We start from the raw sequence: 19,018 nt of genomic DNA on the forward strand, positions 1-19,018 counted from the left end.
AAATGACGTCACCTTTTTAGGGTCCCGTGACGTCATTGCTCACACCTCCTTCACGTGCCTCGTTAGATTCCAGTCAACTCAGCACCGCTCATTCGGACAAAACAGACTTGTTTTGTTATCCAACTTCGCACCCTATCTTATTTTGGGTGAATACAGTTAGCTACATACCACCACCTATAATGACTACCAACGGTAATGACAGGACAACTCAATGGAAAACAACAATTATAGTCAGCACATCACTTCAGGTAACGTTTAACACGACAAATGGCTAGCCAAAGAAGTTACTAGCGAGCTAGCTTGGGCAGAAATGGACAATTGTATAATTGAGTTCTTCCCAATATTGATATGAAGTCACAATATTGACAATTTGATTATTACAGCTTATTAGATTTCATCAAGACATTACCCATCTAAAACATTACCCTACTAAAACACACAGAATCATGACACATCCAGGATGCTTCTTGCACAGCACCATCGGATCCGATTCTCAGACGCTGTCAAGTCGGGATCCATTGTTTTCCCGCAGTCAGGTAATCATCAATTTGATATTACGTTATTTGATTCATGCTTCAAAGGTACATTATGTATGCCTATACTAGAGATCCGCAGTTGGTGTCTTTAGGCTATCATATTGCCAATGCCAAGAAGACCATGTCACAGTGCCACCTACCACCTGTTGTAAGGGGGTTCCCGCCATACACACTGTCCCCTGGGCCTGTCATGACATGAGATACCTTTCAGCTAATGTGGTCTAACTTCAAAAACTGCAGGATTTTGCTCCTATTAAAAGGCTGCAGAAGACTTCTGTCGGGTATTACCTAGATATTTTGTGATAGCCCATTGACTCCCTCATAATCTAGCAAATAAAGCACATAAGCCTAAGGCCAGTCTACAAGACCAAAGTTGTGTTATAAATTAATGTATGTGTGGGTTGTCCAGGTGTTGCATTCCTCATAATAAACCCACAAGAACTACCAGAGAACCTTGAGGAAGCAGGACTGTTTGACAAGATCAAGAAGTTTGTGACGGTTCACCGCAATAGTTTCCTTCTCCTGCAAGCCCCGTTTTATGGGAAGAAGGAACTGGGCATCATGTCAGTGATACAGCACAGGTATAGTTATTTTATTATACTTTATAGCAGACAATTGTATTCCTGTCTGGAATGATTCTAACATGTGCAAATGTTATACATTTACAGGCCAATGTGGACTAGTGTAGTTTCACAGTAATGTTCACTCCTCCTCTAAACGATTATCCTACTGTACTGACCCAAATACATTCAAATGACCAGTAGTTTTGAATGATGCAACAATATTTCCGGTCACATGGATATGTTTGTGCTGTGCTTTCATTGTAACTGAGGGATCCTGTGGTCTATTGCAGATTCCTTGGCAGCAATCTCAGAGTTCTACCTGTACGTAACAACACAGAGATAGTCAAGGGGATGCTGACTATAGCCAAAGTAAGGATGAAAGAAGACACCCCTAAGTCCTCACACATTATATTGACATGGATATTAAGTAATAATAATACTGAAAAATGAAAATTAAGATACTTGGCATAGGTTGATAAAAAATCTAATCAAAATCAAATGTTATTTGTCACATGCGCCGTATACAACAGGTAATACTGTGAAATGCTTACTTACAGGCCCTTAACCAACAATGCAGTTCAAGAAATTAAATATATTTACTAAATAAACTAAAGTAAAAAAAAAATAAAAAAGTAGCACAATAAAATAACTATCAACGCTATATACAGGGGAAACCGGTACCGAGTCAATGTGCGGGGGTAAAGGTCAGTCAAGGTCATTTGTACATGTAGGTAGGGGTAAAGTGACTATGCATATATAAGATATAGTCAATACAAATATGGTTTATAACGATAAAGTTGATACAAAGTTAGGCTACTTTACTTTGCTCAGGGACAATGCACATTAATAAACATTTCTGTCAATGTGCAAGGTTTTTGCCAGCCGGTTAATGTTGAGAGTTCGAGTTTTCCCCCTGTGATAATGAAAGGGATCTCATCTTCCAGGCCACCAGTAAGCCCCATGTTGACAGCGTGCGGGATCGGATGTCTCTGGCCAGGGCCCACATTATAGAGAGCAGCTCTGTCTGGGAGATGCTCAAGGACATTAAGCTGGGGTGAGCAGCTGGTGCAGAGTGGGGATGCCAGGTCCCCTCAAACCTACCTGTTCATGATAGGTTAGTGACTCTAATGATTGATTTATGCTAGGTCTGGCATCCGCTGTGTTTATGGTCACAAGCACAGAATGGCTTTAACCCAACTGGCATGTGTTTAGTGTGCTTGATATACTCAATGCATCCAATCCTGTATCCAGAAGAATACTATTACTGTATAGATTCAGTAGAAAGTCAATTGAAAATCCAGCATTGCAAATAAGTGAAAACGAGGCTTTAATAAATAAATATTTTTTTGTAGATTGTGTATTTATGATTTATTATTAGCCTGAAACAATCATTTTTAAAAGCATAAGAATCTGAGCCATCTCTGTTGTTAGACAGCAGTCCCCGTTTTCACTTTCTCCTCTGATATCTCCTCAATACGGATCACTAGACTCTCCATCAGGTCAAAGGTCACCAGAGCACACTGCAGTACCTGTGAAGTCAAGATAACTCAGTGCCAATTCAAATGATTAAATTCAATTTGACAAGCAAGCAAAAACAGCAGTGGTAACGTGGCTATAGTTACCTGATACTGCATCTCTGGGGTCATATCTGATACCATCTTGTTCTTCACAGTCATAGTCTGAACTAATGCAACTCTAGCCTCTCTGGCTTCTGTTAATGGATGAGAGTCACAATAATACATTGATTTATGTACACAGTATAACACATGTTGTACATTCTTCCCAGAATAATACACAGTATGTACATATAATACATTTTAATAGATGGAGTACTGTAGTGTAGAGAGATCTGCTTTCTTACCCTGTGCTTGAATCTTCTTGTCCTCTCTCATGTTCTTAACCTGCCCTGCATAGTAGGCTCTAGAGAGGGCCAGACACACCCTCAGCATCTTCAGGTAGTCCTCTTTGATCTTGAACAGCTCCGGCCATATACTTGACTGAAAACATCAGCGTTAGACCATCACCGTGCTGTCTTGTCTTAACCACGTCAACTGACTAGTAGCAAGGTTTAATCTTCTGAGTTATATGAATGTGTCAAAAACACTCACTGTCTGCTGCCAGTCCATGTCCCGCATATGCAGGTATCGTAATAGATTGAGAGACTCCATTACCCTAAGGTAGAGATGGACAAACAATACTATACTGAACAAAAATATAAACGCAACATACAACAATTTCAAAGATTTTACTGCATTACAGTTCATATAAGGAAATCAGTGAATTTAAATAAATTCATTAGGCCTTAATATATGGACTTCACATGACTGGGAAAACAGAAATGCATTTGTTGGTCACAGATACCTTCTCGTCACAGATCTCGTCACGGTATCTTTGTGTATTCAAATTACCATCAATAAAATGCAGTTGTGTTCGTTGTTCTTAGTTTATGCCTGCCCATACCATAACCCTTCCGCCACCATGGGGCGCTCTGTTCACAACGATGACATCAGCAAACCGCTCGCCCACACAACACCATACACATGGTCTGAGGTTGTGAGGCCGTGGTCTGAGGTTGTGAGTTGTTTGAACGTACTGCCAAATTCTCTAAAACGATGTTGGAGGCAGCTTGTGGTAGATACATTTACATTAAATTCTCTGGCAACAGCTCTGGTGGACATTCCTGCCGGCAGCATGCAAATTGCACGCTGCCTCAAAACTTGACACATTTGTGGCATTGTGTTGTGTAAAAAAACTGCACATTTTAGAGTGGCCTTTTATTGTCCCCAGCACAAGGTGCACCTGTGTAATGATCGTGCTGTTTAATCAGCTTCTTGATATGCCACAACTTTCAGGTGGATGGATTATCTTGGCAAAGGAGAAATGCTCAATAACAGAGATTTAAACAAATCTGTGCACAACATTTTTGATAAATAAGCTTTTCGTGAGTATGGAACATTTCTGGGGTCTTTTATTTCAGCTCATGAAACATGGGACCAACATTAAATAAATAAAAATGTTACGTTTATATTTTTGTTTAGTGTATATTATATTGTCTGTGTTTCAATTGGGCATTACAAGTTGACAACAGTCAGCTGATGTTGACCTATTTACTACAGTCTATGTTTTAAACTGGATGGAGAGTTGATTAATCAGTTATGTCTTGTTGGCTAAGAATGCTATCTCCATTGTTAGAAAGAAAGGGATTCTAGGAATGAAACCTGAACTTCATTAGAGAATAGATCTGTTCCGTAGTCCATGTTCCATCTGCCTTATGCTGGGCACCAGATATATGTGGCTAGAATATGCAGCTTTCTACTGCAGTATTAATGACCAGATAAGGGACCAGTCACAGCTTGTAGAGGGGCAAGGCAGGCTCACCAGTCCAGGGTTTGTATTTTAGAATACAGAGAGGTATCAGGATTGCTTAGACAGATCCTATGGGCCAGCTTCCCAGACACAGATTAAGCCTAGTCCTAGAAAAAGTATGCACACTGCTCTCCATTGACAGTGTTTTTTAGTCCAGGACTAGGTTTAATCTGTATCCAGGTAACCGGCCCTAAATTTAGGGAGAGGACAAACGGTACTAACCTGTCCATACTGTTCAGCAGGTCTGTTTCTGGGCCCCGTGGGAAACAGAGAACCAGTCTCAGTAGGGGCAAAACCTGGATTCCCATAAACCATTCATTCTCATGACCTGGCTAGAGATAACAAGGAGAATAACACAATTATAGGTTGCACTGTATACACCTTTTCTAATGCAATGAAATGGAGCTACTGTCCTGTTTATCAAAATGTCTCCTACTACGGTGCATTCAAAAAGTATTCAGGCCCCTTGACTTTTTCCACATTTTATTACATTACAGCCTTATTCTAAAATGGATTTAATTGTTTTTTCCCCCCTCATCATTCTATACACAATACCCCATAATGACAAAGCAAAAACAGGTTTTTAGAAATGAAATATTATACTTAGGTTAATATTATATTATTATATTTACCTAAGTATAATATTATATTTACCTAAGTATTCAGACCCTTTACTCAGTACTTTGTTGAAGCACCTTTTGCAGTGATTACAGCCTCGAGTCTTCTTGGGTATGACGCTACAAGCTTGGCACACCTGTATTTGGGGAGTTTCTCCCATTCTTCTCTGCAGATCCTCTCAAACTTTGTAAGGCTGCACAGATATTTTCAGGTCTCCAGAGATGTTTGATCGGGTTTAAGTCCGGGCTCTGGCTGGGCCACTCAAGGACTGTCTTGGCTGTGTGCTTAGGGTCGTTGTCCTGTTGGAAGGTGAACCTTCGCCCCAGTCTGAGGTGCTAAACGCTCTGGAGCAAGTTTTCGTCAAGGATCTCTCTGTACTTTGCTCCATTCATCTTTCCCTCGATCCTGACTAGTCTTCCAGTTCCTGCCGCTGAAAAACATCCCCACAGCATGATGCTGCCACCACCATGCTTCACCGTAGGGATGGTGCTAGGTTTCGCTTGGCATTCAATCTTGGTTTCATCAGACCAGAGAATCTTGTTTTTCATGGTCTGAGAGTCTTTAGGTGCCTTTTGGCGAACTCCAAGTGGGCTGTCATGTGCCTTTTACTGAGGAGTGGCTCCCGTCTGGCCACTCTACCATAAAGGCCTGATTGGTGGAGTGCTGCAGAGATGGTTGTCCTTCTGGAAGGTTCTCCCATCTCCACAAAGGAACTTTGAAGCTCTGTCAGCATGACCATCGGGTTCTTGGTCACCTCCCTGACAAAGGCCCTTCTCCCCCGATTGCTCAGTTTGGCCGTTTAGGAAGAGTCTTGGTGGTTTCAAACTTCTTCCATTTAAGAATGTTGGAGGCCACTGTGTTCTTGGGGACCTTCAATGCTGCAGACATTTTTTTGGTACCCTTCCCCAGATCTGTGCCTGGAACACAATCCTGTCTCAGAGTTCTACGGATAATTCCTTCAACCTCATGGCTTGGTTTTTGCTCTGACATGCACTGTCAAATCAAATCCAATTGTAATTAACACATGCGATGAATACAACAGGTGTAGACCTTACAGTGAAATGCTTACTTACAAGCCCTTAACCAACAATGCTTTTAGAAGTTAAGAAAAAAAGTGTTAAGTAAAAAAATTGAAAATAAAAGTAACAAATAATTAAACAGCAGCAGTAAAATAACAAGTGAGGCTGTATACAGGGAGTTCCAGTACAGAGTCAATATGCGGGGACACCGGTTAGTTGAGGTAATATAGATAATATGTACATGTAGGTAGAGTTTAAGTGACTATGCATAGACTATAACAGAGAGTAGCAGCAGTGTAAAATAGGGGTCTGGATAGCCCTTTGATTAGCTGTTCAGGAGTATTATGGCTTGGGGGTAGAAGCTGTTAAGATGCCTTTTTGACCTTGACTTGGTGCTCCGGGACCGCTTGTTGTGCAGTAGCAGAGAGAACAGTCTATGACTAGGTTGGCTGGAGTCTTTGACAATTTTTAGGGCCTTCCTCTGACACCGCCTGATATAGAGGTCCTGGATGGCAGGAAGCTTGGCCCCAGTGATGTACTGAGCCGTACACGCTCTCTGTAGTGCCTTGCGGTCAGAGGCCGAGCAGTTTCCATACCAGGCAGTGATGCAACCAGTGCTCTCGATGGTGCAGCTGTAGAACCTTTTGAGGATCTGAGGACCCATGACAAATCATTTAAGTCTCCTGAGGGGGAATAGGCTTTGTCGTGCCCTCTTCACGACTGTCTTAGTGTGTTTGGACCATGATAGTTTGTTGGTGATGTGGACACCAAGGAACTTGAAGCTCTCAACCTGTTCCACTACAGCCCCGTCGATGAGAATGGGGGCGTTCTCGGGCCTCCTTTTCCTGTAGTCCACAATCATCTCATTTGTCTTGATCATGTTGATGGATTGGGACCTTTTCAACTGTGGGACCTTATAGACAGGTGTGTGCCTTTCCAAATCACATCCAATCAATTGAATATACCACATGTGGACTCCAATCAAGTTGTAGAAACATCTCAAGGATGATCAATGTAAACAGGATGCACCTGAGCTCAATTTAGAGTCTTATAGCAAAGGGTCTGAATACTTATGTAAATAAGGTATTTCTGTTTTTTATTTTTAATAAATTAGCCCAAAAAACTAAACCTGTTTTCGCTTTGTCATTATTGGGTATTGTGTGTAGAGATTGATAAGGAATAGTTCTTAATCAATTTTAGAATAAGGCTGCAACGTAGCATGTGGGAAAATGGAAGGGGTCTGAATACTTTCCAAATGCACTGTATATCTTACCTTCAAGGAGAGCTCAATCTGATTTTTGATGTTCTTTATAATGTAACCCTCTACTCCGGCATGGCAACTGGTTTTTATCATACACCTACGATGAGAAATCAGGATATTCAAGATGTTTCTAATACCATGTGGTCCTGGGGCCCTCCCTGGGTAAACGTTTTGGTTTTTGCCCTAGCACTACACAGCTGATTCAAATAAGCAAAGCTTGATGATGAGTTGATTATTTAAATCAGCTGTGTAGTGCTAGGGCAAAAACTAAACATGCACGGGGGGTACTGCTATAGAGTACTACAGATTCATCCATTGCGGACCACATACAGGCTATACAGTATTCTCACCGGAAGAATTTGTGCTTAGCCTCAGGTCCCAATTTATCTATGAAGAGCTGTAACACTTTAAACCCTTGTTCTCTCTGGTAATGGGAGAAAGGAGTTATTAGGCTAGCAGGTACATAGTAATAATAGTAAACATAGTAATCATTTCAATTGGTTTTATTCATGCAGGAGTTTTATTCAATTACCAAATGCTGAATTGGACACACAGTCAGGATCTGCACCAAGTGCTGCATTTCCACACAACAACAAAAACACAAATCACAAATGATTATCATTACGTCTGTTACATATGCATCTGTTTAGCTGCTTCTGGTATGTAGTCAGACTCACCTGTGGAACACTGTAAAATGACTTTAGGTCCAGCAGTTCAACTGGGAGGCTGTTATCCTCCACTCTCTCCAAGCTTTTTGTATATAATTCCTGAGTGATCGAGCATGGAGAAGAATACTTAGCAATACTTACTACTCAGAGAATTCACTCAATATAGTATTTGGAAGATTTCAAATCAATTTATCCTTACCAGGCCTTTGAGTAGGAACGATTCTTCCTTTCTATTTTAGGAAAGAAAACATCTTGTTTAGAGGAACACACTATATCTTAAACCAATGTTTTATTATCATGTAAGAACAGTCTAGCTCTGAAAACATACCTACTCAGTAGGAGGTCAATATATTCCATATTACACTGCAGGACAAACACAGGGCTGAGAGATCAACAAAATATGATTAATACTATTATATGTTTCAAACATAGTTATCACCCCATATCTTCAATAACACGGTTATTCAGAACCTTTCTACTGTGTTTCACCTGAAAACTGCTGGAAAGCTCTCGATGGTGATGAGCTGGACAAAGAGCAGGTATGCCAGACAGGCCCGTGACTCCTGGGCTTTAGTACTGTCTGTCAGGAGGCCAGACTCCTCCCTCTTCTTCAGAGCCTTGTAGAACAGGAGGCCTGGGAGAGGCTCCTGGATGGCCGGTAGGGTGGCCTAGGATCAAAAACACAATGTAGCCTTGTTTTAGCTAGGTTCTTATTAAAATAGTCTATTTTAAGGTTGATTGCCTTGTTTGATAGTCTCGCTGGACTTGCTGGAAAATGCAGTAGAAAAAGAGCTAACCCTTAGTGTAGTGTGTAGAGCAATTTCAAAAGGCCATCACTCTACCAAGTAGGCCCGGATTACTTACCAGTATGTCTGTAGCAAAGTGCCATAGGGGAGACTGTTTATGGATGTCTATAGCCTGGTCAAGCTGTGCCTGAAGGAGTGGCTCCCTCAAGCTCCCCATGCAACTGTAGAGAGAAGAATAATATGCATTACAGATCAACAAGCCGGTGTCAGTATCTTCTACTCTCCTGATTATAACCTGGCCAATAACTACATCTGATTGATACATTTTGGTGCTCCTTTTAGCAGCATTAATATCCAACAAAGCACACAGACAGACAGGCAGACAGACACCTACAACTTGAGAAGCTCAGTCTTTAGCTGATTGTCTGAAGCAGTGCCACCATCCTCGCTGTTGTCCCTCCTCTTCACTTCCTCCACGAATGGCTCCATGAACCTGGCCAGGGCTGAGCAGCAACGACACAGACCATACGCATCCTCCACTTCTTGCTCCTTGGTATAAGGCACTGGCAGCCTGGACACCTGCTTCTGTAGGGCAGCCAGAGCCAGGCCTACCCAGGGAGCCTTCTCCTCACCCAGACGCAGCAGCACTAGGAGATGGACGGAGACATTCAAGAGTCACCAACATGAATAGCACTAGGAGAGGCAAGAATACAGTATTAAAAAGTAATTGAAGGAATGTATTATGTATAGGTTGTTTTACTGCATTCTGATTTGTTTTGAGGCTTATTTGTTTTAAAATGGCTCGCTACTGTCATTCAATCAATTACAAGAAAAATGTGGGTTATCTAAGACTATTTAAGAAATCTTATTCAATTGCTTCAACAGAATCAGGATTAACCTAACAGTATCATAGAACAAATACTGAAAGAAGCTGCAACGCCGAAGAAGTTGATTGCCAAGTTATATCAAGGGTTGACTGAATTTTTATCTGATGGTTCAGAACCGAAGGTAAAAATGGGAAACAGATCTCAAAGAAGAAATTGATGAGAACTATTGGTCACAGATACAGTTGAAGTCGGAAGTTAACATGCACTTTAGCCAAATACATTTAAACTCAGTTCTTCACTATTCTTGACATTTAATCCTAGTAAAAATTCCCTGTCTTAGGTCAGTTAGGATCACCACTTTATTTTAAGAATGTGAAATGTCAGAATAATAGTAGAGAGAATGATTTATTTCAGCTTTTATTTCTTTCATCACATTCCCAGTGGGTCAGAAGTTTACATACACTCAATTAGTATTTGGTAGCATTGCCTTTAAATTGTTTAACTTGGGCCAAACATATCGGGTAGCCTTCCACGAACTTCCCACAATAAGTTGGGTGAATTTTAGGCCCATTCCTCCTGACAGAGCTGGTGTAACTGAGTCAGGTGTGTAGGCCTCCTTGCTCGCACACGCTTTTTCAGTTCTGCCCACACATTTTATATTGGATTGAGGTCAGGGCTTTGTGATGGCCATTCCAATACCTTGACTTTGTTGTCCTTAAGCCATTTTGCCACAACTTTGGAAGTATGCTTGGGGTCATTGTCCATTTGGAAGACCCATTTGTGACCAAGCTTTAACTGATGTCTTGAGATGTTGCTTCAATATATCCAAATCATTTTCCTTCCTCATGATGCCATCTATTTTGTGACGTGCACCAGTCCCTCCTACAGCAAAGCACCCCCACAACATAATGCTGCCACCCCCGTGCTTCACGGTTGGGATGGTGTTCTTCGGCTTGCAAGCCTCCCCCTTTTTCCTCCCAACATAACGATAGTCATTATAGCCAAACAGTTCTATTTTTGTTTCATCAGACCAGAGGACATTTCTCCAAAAAGTACGATATTTGTCCCCATGTGCAGTTGCAAACTGTAGTCTGGCTTTTTTATGGCGGTTTTGGAGCAGTGGCTTCTTCCTTGCTGAGCGGCCTTTCAGGTAATGTCGATATAGGACTCGTTTTACTGTGGATATAGATACTTTTGTACACGTTTCCTCCAGCATCTACACAAGGTCCTTTGCTGTTCTGTGGTTGATTTGCAATTTTCGCACCAAAGTACGTTAATCTCTAGGAGACAGAACGCTTCTTCTTCCTGAGTGGTATGATGGATGCGTGGTCCCATGGTGTTTATGCTTGCGTACTATTGTTTGTACAGATGACCGTGGTACCTTCAGGTGTTTGGAAATTGCTCCCAAGCATGAACCAGACTTGCTGAGGTCTACAATTATTTTTTCTGAAGTCTTGGCTGATTTCTTTTGATTTTCCCATGATGTCAAGCAAAGAGGCACTGAGTTTGAAGGTAGGCCTTGAAATACATCCACAGGTACACCTCCAATGGACTCAAATTATGTCAGTTAGCCTATCAGAAACTTCTAAAGCCATGACATATTTTTCTGGAATTTTCCAAGCTGTTTAAAGGCACAATCAACTTAGTGTATGTAAACTTCTGACCCACTGGAATTGTGATACAGTGAATTATAAGTGAAATAACCTGTCTGTAAACAATTGTTGGAAAAATGACTTGTGTCATGCACAAAGTAGATGTCCTAACCGACTTGCCAAAACTATAGTTTGTTAACAAGAAATTTGTGGAGTGGTTGAAAAACTAGTTTTAATGACTCCAACCTAAGTGTATGTGATTTGATTTGATGTAAACTTCCGACTTCAACTGTATGTGAAAATGTTCATATTTGCTCCTACAATCTTAGCCATAAATTATTGCAATTGAAGATAATCCATAGGATTTACTACACTCCTGCTAGAATGCATGTAATGTACCCAGAAATCAGTCATATCGCTGTTGGAGATGCAAAAAAAACTAAAAGGAAGCCTGTTGGGATAATGTCTGTGCCATCATATCATTGTGTCAAGGATTTTACATCCATCCATCTCCATGATTATGTCTGTTGCGGAATGTAAATATTATTGACCAATATCAAAGAAGGTTTTGTAATTTAGGGCTAATTGCTGCAAAAAATATGTGTAGCTATCAATTGGAAAGCATCATACACATGCATCGTCAATAACGAACTGAAGGTAGTTACATTCCATTAGATTGTGTTTCATGATATTAAGCAAAAGAAAGACGTGTGATAAAATCTGAAAACCTCACATTGGTAATCTTGAGGAGTGTAAGATTTACCAACATACATAATTGTGTTTTAAATTGATGTACTATGTGTATGTGTACTGAAATGGAAGGCTTCTGTGTTTTTGTACGTTTATGGACAGGTCTGGGAATGTTGTGGTGGTTGTGTTGTTTTTGTGTTCTGTTTGCATTTATAAATAAAAAAATATCGGCATAAAAAAAATGAAAGGGAACGTCATCAAGATTAAGTTCCAGTAAGTGTCCAGTAGAGGGAAACAAACAACATCTGCAGGAGATAGCCTTCACAATACCACTGCTAAGTATTACCTGTTTGAAGATGCGGGGCCATAAATACGATGGTATCAGCGATGAGGTCCGGATGAAGGTCATCCACTTGGCCGAGAAAAATCAGCATGAGTTCCATGGGGCTGCATGTCTGAGAGACAAGATTTCTACATTACTGTTAACTCTGATGCCATGTGAATCTACCTGCTCTTTAGCCTTTTGCCATCCAATTCTGTCAAGGGTAATTCATAATATATATATATATAGTTTACCTCGGCCAGGTGTGTGATAACGGCCTTACAGGTAGAGGAACTCTTCTTCCTCTTCAGTACCTCGGCCACCAGGGACGCAAGGAGGCCACAGCCCATAGACTCCACTATTCCCTGGGTCAGATAAAATAACCAAAAACTTCTGTGTCATGTTGTCTACTTTTTACATTTAGAAAGAAAGCAGCAACTGATGATGAAAAACAGTTGTGCAAGTTTAAGTATACAAATTGTTACTTGCATGTGGGCTATCTTGCAAATGACCACCTTGACTACCCCCTCACGTCTGTCAAAAAAGCTAAGTTGATGTCCTAGCGAGGTTGCTATAGACCCTGTTATGACTCCATGACATCCTAGCAAGGTAGCTATAGACCCTTTTATGACTCCATGACATCCTAGCGAGGTAGCTATAAACCCTGTTATGTCTCCATGACATCCTAGCGAGGTAGCTAAGGACCCTGGTTTGACTCCATGACTTCCTACCGAGGTAGCTATAGACCCTATTATGACTCCATGACGTCCTAGCGAAGTAGCTATAGACCCTGTTATGACTCCATGACATCGTAGCGAGGTATCTATAGAACCTGTTATGACTCCATGACATCGTAGCGAGGTAGCTATAAATCCTGTTATGACTCCATGACATCGTAGCGAGGTAGCTATAGACCCTGTTATGACTCCATGACATCGTAGCGAGGTAGCTATAAATCCTATTATGACTCCATGACATCCTAGCGAAGTAGCTATAAACGCTGTTATGACTCCATGACATCCTAGCGAGGTAGCAATAGACCCTGTTATGACTCCATGTGTTCCTAGCGAGGTAGTTCTAGACCCTGTTATGAATCCATGACATCCTAGTGAGGTAGCTATAGACCCTGTTATGACTCCATGACCTCCTAGCGAGTTACCTATAGGCCCTTGTATGACTCCAGGACATCCTAGCGAGGTAGCTTTCGACCCTTGTATGACTCCATGATGTCCTAGCACTGTAGCTATGGACCCTGTTATGACTCCATGACATCCTAGCGAGGTAGCTATAGACCCTGTTATGACTCCATGACGTTCTAGGGAGGTAGCTAAAGACCCTGTTATGGCTCCATGATATCCCAGCGAGGTAGCTATAAACACTTGTATGACTCCATGACCTCCTAGCGAGGTAGCTATAGACCCTTGTATGAATCCATGATGTCCTAGTTAGGTAGCTAGAGACCCTGTTATGACTCCATGATATCCTAGCGAGGTAGCTATAGACCCTGTTATGACTCCATGACATCCTAGCGGGGTAGCTAAAGACCCTGTTATGACTCCATGATATCCTAGCGAGGTAGCTATAAACCCTGTTCTGACTCCATGACATCCTAGCGGGGTAGCTATAGACCCTTGTATGACTCCATGATGTCCTAGTAAGGTAGCTATGGACACTGTTATGACTCCATTATGTCCTAGCGAGCTAGCTATGGACCCTGTTATGACTCCATGATGTCCTAGTTGTAGTATGATCTAAGGGACATCCTACTACACTAGTGAGCTAGCTAGACCCTTTTATGACTCAATGAAGTTCTAGCGAGTTACTTATAGGCCCTTGTATGACTCCAGGACATCCTAGAGAGGTAGCTATAGACCCTGTTATGACTCCATGACATCCTAGCGAAGTAGCTATAAACGCTGTTATGACTCCATGACATCCTAGCGAGGTAGCAATAGACCCTGTTATGACTCCATGTGTTCCTAGCGAGGTAGTTCTAGACCCTGTTATGAATCCATGACATCCTAGTGAGGTAGCTATAGACCCTGTTATGACTCCATGATTTCCTAGCGAGTTATCTATAGACCCTGTTGTAACTCCATGTCATCCTAGCGATGTAGCTATAGACCCTTGTCTGACTCCATGATGTCCTAGCGAGTTACCTATAGGCCCTTGTATGACTCCAGGATATCCTAGCGAGGTAGCTTTCGACCCTTGTATGACTCCATGATGTCCTAGCACTGTAGCTATGGACCCTGTTATGACTCCATGACATCCTAGCGATGTAGCTATAGGCCCTTGTATGACTCCATGATATCCCAGCGAGGTAGCTATAAACACTTGTATGACTCCATGACCTCCTAGCGAGGTAGCTATAGACCCTTGTATGAATCCATGACGTCCTAGTGAGGTAGCTAAAGACCCTGTTATGACGCCATGATATCCTAGCGAGGTAGCTATAGACCCTGTTATGACTCCATGATGTCCTAGAGAGGTAGCTATGGACCCTGTTATGACTCCATGATATCCTAGCGAGGTAGCTATAGACCCTGTTATGACTCCATGATGTCCTAGAGAGGTAGCTATAGACCCTGTTATGACTCCATTATGTCCTAGCGAGCTAGCTATGGACCCTGTTATGACTCCATGATGTCCTAGTTGTAGTATGATCTAAGGGACATCCTACTACACTAGTGAGCTAGCTATAGACCCTTTTATGACTCAATGAAGTCCTAGCGAGTTACTTATAGGCCCTTGTATGACTCCAGGACATCCTAGAGAGGTAGCTATAGACCCTGTTATGACTCCATGATGTCCTAGAGAGGTATCTATAGACCCTGTTATGACTCCATCAAAATTAACTCCATTTCCATTCCATGTTCTCTTTTTAAAGTGAATATCCCTTCACTACAGTTAGATAATACTCTTTGTCCAAGTTGAGGGTTTTCTCACAGATTTCTCTTTTGTGAGTCAATTCAATATCTTCAACCCAGATACCTCCTGAGGCTCCTTTAGCTCCTTAAAGACTTTGAAAAACCACCCTGACACATGCTCCTGTAAGTGTAGGGTTTAGAGCAAAAGAAGGCGTGGGGAGGAGGGACAACCAAGGGCACTTAGAGAATAGCCTTTCCAAACAGGGTCACCATCACTGGAGCGAGAAATCTGACTGGATATCGGCCTGTTCAGTCCTCACACCTTCAGGTCAACAGCCCAACAACAAGCTCTGGGTAGTGGCAGAGAGGCGATCGTTATTTTATGTATACATCGCAAATGGCACCCTATTCTCTGCATAGTGCACTACTTGGGATGCACACTATAGCCCTATGGGCCCTGGTCAAAAATAGTGCATTATGTAGGGAATAGGGTGCCATTTGGGATGCACCCTATATGTCTATGGTGGCAATGTAGCAAAGTGGCCTGTACTGTTAGCTGTAGTAGTAGACTTGCGGATGTTGTCACAGAGGAGACTGGAGTGTGCGTGTGTCTGTCATCACCATTATCGGCCTCTGGGACTGGAATCTACTACACTACACTGTCAATGTGTAAAAATGTGTCAAACGCAAGGTATATTTTACAACAATTTTCACAAATAGAACAGTGTAAAGCACCCAATGTCCTCCCGGTTCACTCTGTAACAGTAAGGTGTGATTCTTCTTAGGATATCTTTGAATTGAATTACTCACTTAGCGGAGCATAAGAGGGGTTTTCATTGGAGGGCATGCGAATGTGATGCATTTACCTGGTTCTTCTCATCCTGAATGAAGTGTAGCAGTTGTGTCGTGTCACCCTGATTAATATACGCCAATCCAGCATTCTGGAACAGTTCATGGTCCTCTGGCCTTAACCCATCTTCCACCACGGCTTTTCGCTGTAGAGATACAAGATGCTAACTGACACCACTCACAGAGACAGCTAGTTCAAAGTAATAATTCTGACAATATTATGCATCTGATTAGTCATATTATTGTTAAAAATGTCATATCAATTATATATAATATAAGCTAGTTCTTATCATTCTTATATGAGCCACTGTTAGCATGTTAGCTTACCCATCTCTGGATGACATCCTGCAGCTGATCAGCCATCCTCAGCGTTTGTCTTGAATAACAATCGTGGAGGGGTCCAAAAAATAAGAGTGTGAATATTCAGAATATAGATGAAATAATGATAATATCCTAATTTCTGCTAAAAAGAGGACACCAGATAGTTACTGTTGCGGTTTGAAATTACTTGTGGTAAAGGTGGACTGTCCAGAGACCTCAGTCAGTAAACCTCTTATCAAGCCCTATGTGCCTGAGCTATAATCGGATTAAAGCAGTGCAACATAGTCACGGCAGACAACAGAACTGTCTGGAAGGCTCTAGCTGAGTCCAGGGAGACTCAATCAACCTTAAACCACTAGAACTAACTGCATGCTGGTGACCTGGGTTTGTTTTGTTTTGTTTTAATTAACCACAAATGTAGGCTCCTGTAGGGAAGTGAAGTTCATATCTTGTACATCAAATGCATAACAAACTCTGTTACTTTAAGAACCAGTACTGAGCACTGGCCTAAGCTGTATCGGTTTGCTGCCCCAGACAGACAGACACAGACACAGACAGACAGACAGACAGACAGACAGACAGACAGACAGACGGACAGGACAGGACAGGACAGGACAGGACAGGACAGGACAGGACAGGACAGGACAGGACAGGACAGGACAGGACAGGACACACACACACGGCTAGTTGAGATAAATAGATAGGGTTAGCCTTGAGCATGTTTGAACGGTAGGATTTAGCCAGTGGCTGCTGGTTAGGATAGGTTTGCTCTCTGTATTGGGCCGTGATGAAAGCAAAGCCCTGAACAAAAGCCACAAAGCAAATACACCCAGAGACAGTGTGCTGTGTTGACTCTGATTTAGTCATATTTAATTGGAGACTGATGATTGTTGTGACGGTTACATGTAGCCTACTGTATGTCAAAGCTGCTTACAACAATATACAGTTTCAAGAAAAATTATCTGAACCCTTTGGAATTACCTAGATTTCTACATAAATTTGTCATGAAATTTACAACAATAGACCAACACAGTCTACTTAAACTAAAAACACACAAACTATTATATGTTTTCATGTATTTATTGAACACACCTTGTAAACATTCACAGCACAGGGTGGGAAAATGTGAACCCTTGGATTTAACAACTGGTAGACCCTCCTTTGGCAGCAATAACCTCAACCAAACATTTTCTGTAGTTTCGGATCAGACCTGCACAACGGCCAGGAGGAATTTTGGACCATTCCTCTTTACAAAACTGTTTCAGTTCAGCAATATTCTTGGGATGTCAGGTGTGAACTGCTCTCTTGAGGTCATGCCACAGCATCTCAATCGGGTTGAGGTCAGTACTCTGACTGGACCACTCCAGAAGGCGTATTTTCTTCATTTGATTCCTTGGTTCGTTGTCTTGTTGCATCACGCAACTTCTGTTGCGCTTCGATGATAGCAAGCTGTCCAGGTCCTGAGGCGGCAAAGCAGCCCCAAACCATGATGCTCCCTCCACCATAATTTACAGTTGGGATGAGGTTTTGTTGTTTGTCTGCTGGGCCTTTTTTTCTCCACACATAGTGTTGTGTGTTCCTTCCAAACAACTGAACTTTAGTTTAATCCAGGTGCTCTTTTGCAAACTTCAGACGTGCAGCAAATTATTTTTGGACAGCAGTGGCTTCTTCCATTGTGTCCTCCCATGAACACCCTTCTTGTTTAGTGATTTACATATCGTAGACTCGTCTACAGAGATGTTAGCATGTTCAGAGATTTCTATAAGTCTTTAGTTGACAATGTAGGATTCTTCATAACTGCATTGAGCATTCTGCACTGTGCTCTTGCAATCTTCTTTGCAGGGCGGCCACTCCTAGGGAGAGTAGCAACAGTGCTGAACTTTCTCCATTTATAGACAGTTTGTCTTAGTGTGGACTGATGAACATCATGGCTTTTATAGATACTGCTGTAACCCTTTACAGTTTTATGCAAGTCAACAATTCTTAATCTTAGGTCTTCTGAGATCTCTTTTGTTCGAGGCATGATTCACATCAGGCAATGCTTCTTGTGAAGAGCAAACTCACATTTTGTGAGTGTTTTTTATGTGGCAGGGCAGCTCTAACCAACATCTCAATCTTGTCAAATCAAATCAAATGTATTTATATAGCCCTTCGTACATCAGCTGATATCTCAAAGTGCTGTACAGAAACCCAGCCTAAAACCCCAAACAGCAAGCAATGCAGGTGTAGAAGCACGGTGGCTAGGAAAAACTCCCTAGAAAGGCCAAAACCTAGGAAGAAACCTAGAGAGGAACCAGGCTATGTGGGGTGGCCAGTCCTCTTCTGGCTGTGCCGGGTGGAGATTGTAACAGAACATGGCCAAGATGTTCAAATGTTCATAAATGCCAACCCAGACAGGATGACCACATCAGTGAATCAACCCACTCAGGTGACGCACCCCCTCCAGGGACGGCATGAGAGAGCCCCAGTAAGCCAGTGACTCAGCCCCTGTAATAGGGTTAGAGGCAGAGAATCCCAGTGGAAAGAGGGGAACCGGCCAGGCAGAGACAGCAAGGGCGGTTCGTTGCTCCAGAGCCTTTCCGTTCACCTTCCCACTCCTGGGCCAGACTACACTCAATCATATGACCCACTGAAGAGATGAGTCTTCAGTAAAGACTTAAAGGTTGAGACCGAGTTTGCGTCTCTGACATGGGTAGGCAGACCGTTCCATAAAAATGGAGCTCTATAGGAGAAAGCCCTGCCTCCAGCTGTTTGCTTAGAAATTCTAGGG

At 42.1% G+C, this 19,018-nt stretch overlaps 2 protein-coding genes across 2 annotated transcripts; one reads left to right on the forward strand and one right to left on the reverse strand.

Moving 5' to 3' along the window:
* The first annotated feature begins 148 nt into the window (after nucleotides 1-148).
* On the forward strand, nucleotides 149-2,354 carry LOC139410223 (protein SPO16 homolog). Its single transcript, XM_071155693.1, has 5 exons — nucleotides 149-248; nucleotides 443-536; nucleotides 946-1,117; nucleotides 1,390-1,468; nucleotides 2,044-2,354. The coding sequence occupies exons 1-5, from the start codon at nucleotides 180-182 to the stop codon at nucleotides 2,155-2,157; spliced, it is 528 nt and encodes a 175-aa protein (XP_071011794.1). The 5' UTR covers nucleotides 149-179; the 3' UTR covers nucleotides 2,158-2,354.
* A 117-nt stretch (nucleotides 2,355-2,471) lies between these two features.
* LOC139410224 (glomulin-like) lies at nucleotides 2,472-16,451 on the reverse strand. The gene is made up of 18 exons (XM_071155694.1): nucleotides 16,255-16,451; nucleotides 15,945-16,073; nucleotides 12,463-12,573; nucleotides 12,233-12,341; nucleotides 9,172-9,424; nucleotides 8,896-8,998; nucleotides 8,521-8,699; nucleotides 8,360-8,413; nucleotides 8,231-8,261; nucleotides 8,041-8,130; nucleotides 7,896-7,937; nucleotides 7,714-7,787; nucleotides 7,376-7,460; nucleotides 4,688-4,797; nucleotides 3,208-3,271; nucleotides 2,961-3,096; nucleotides 2,722-2,810; nucleotides 2,472-2,628 (listed from the first exon to the last, which is right to left on the reverse strand). The coding sequence occupies exons 1-18, from the start codon at nucleotides 16,288-16,290 to the stop codon at nucleotides 2,527-2,529; spliced, it is 1,797 nt and encodes a 598-aa protein (XP_071011795.1). The 5' UTR covers nucleotides 16,291-16,451; the 3' UTR covers nucleotides 2,472-2,526.
* Nucleotides 16,452-19,018: the final 2,567 nt, after the last annotated feature.

Source organism: Oncorhynchus clarkii, chromosome 5 (genome assembly GCF_045791955.1).
Source record: "Oncorhynchus clarkii lewisi isolate Uvic-CL-2024 chromosome 5, UVic_Ocla_1.0, whole genome shotgun sequence".
NCBI lineage: Eukaryota > Metazoa > Chordata > Actinopteri > Salmoniformes > Salmonidae > Oncorhynchus > Oncorhynchus clarkii.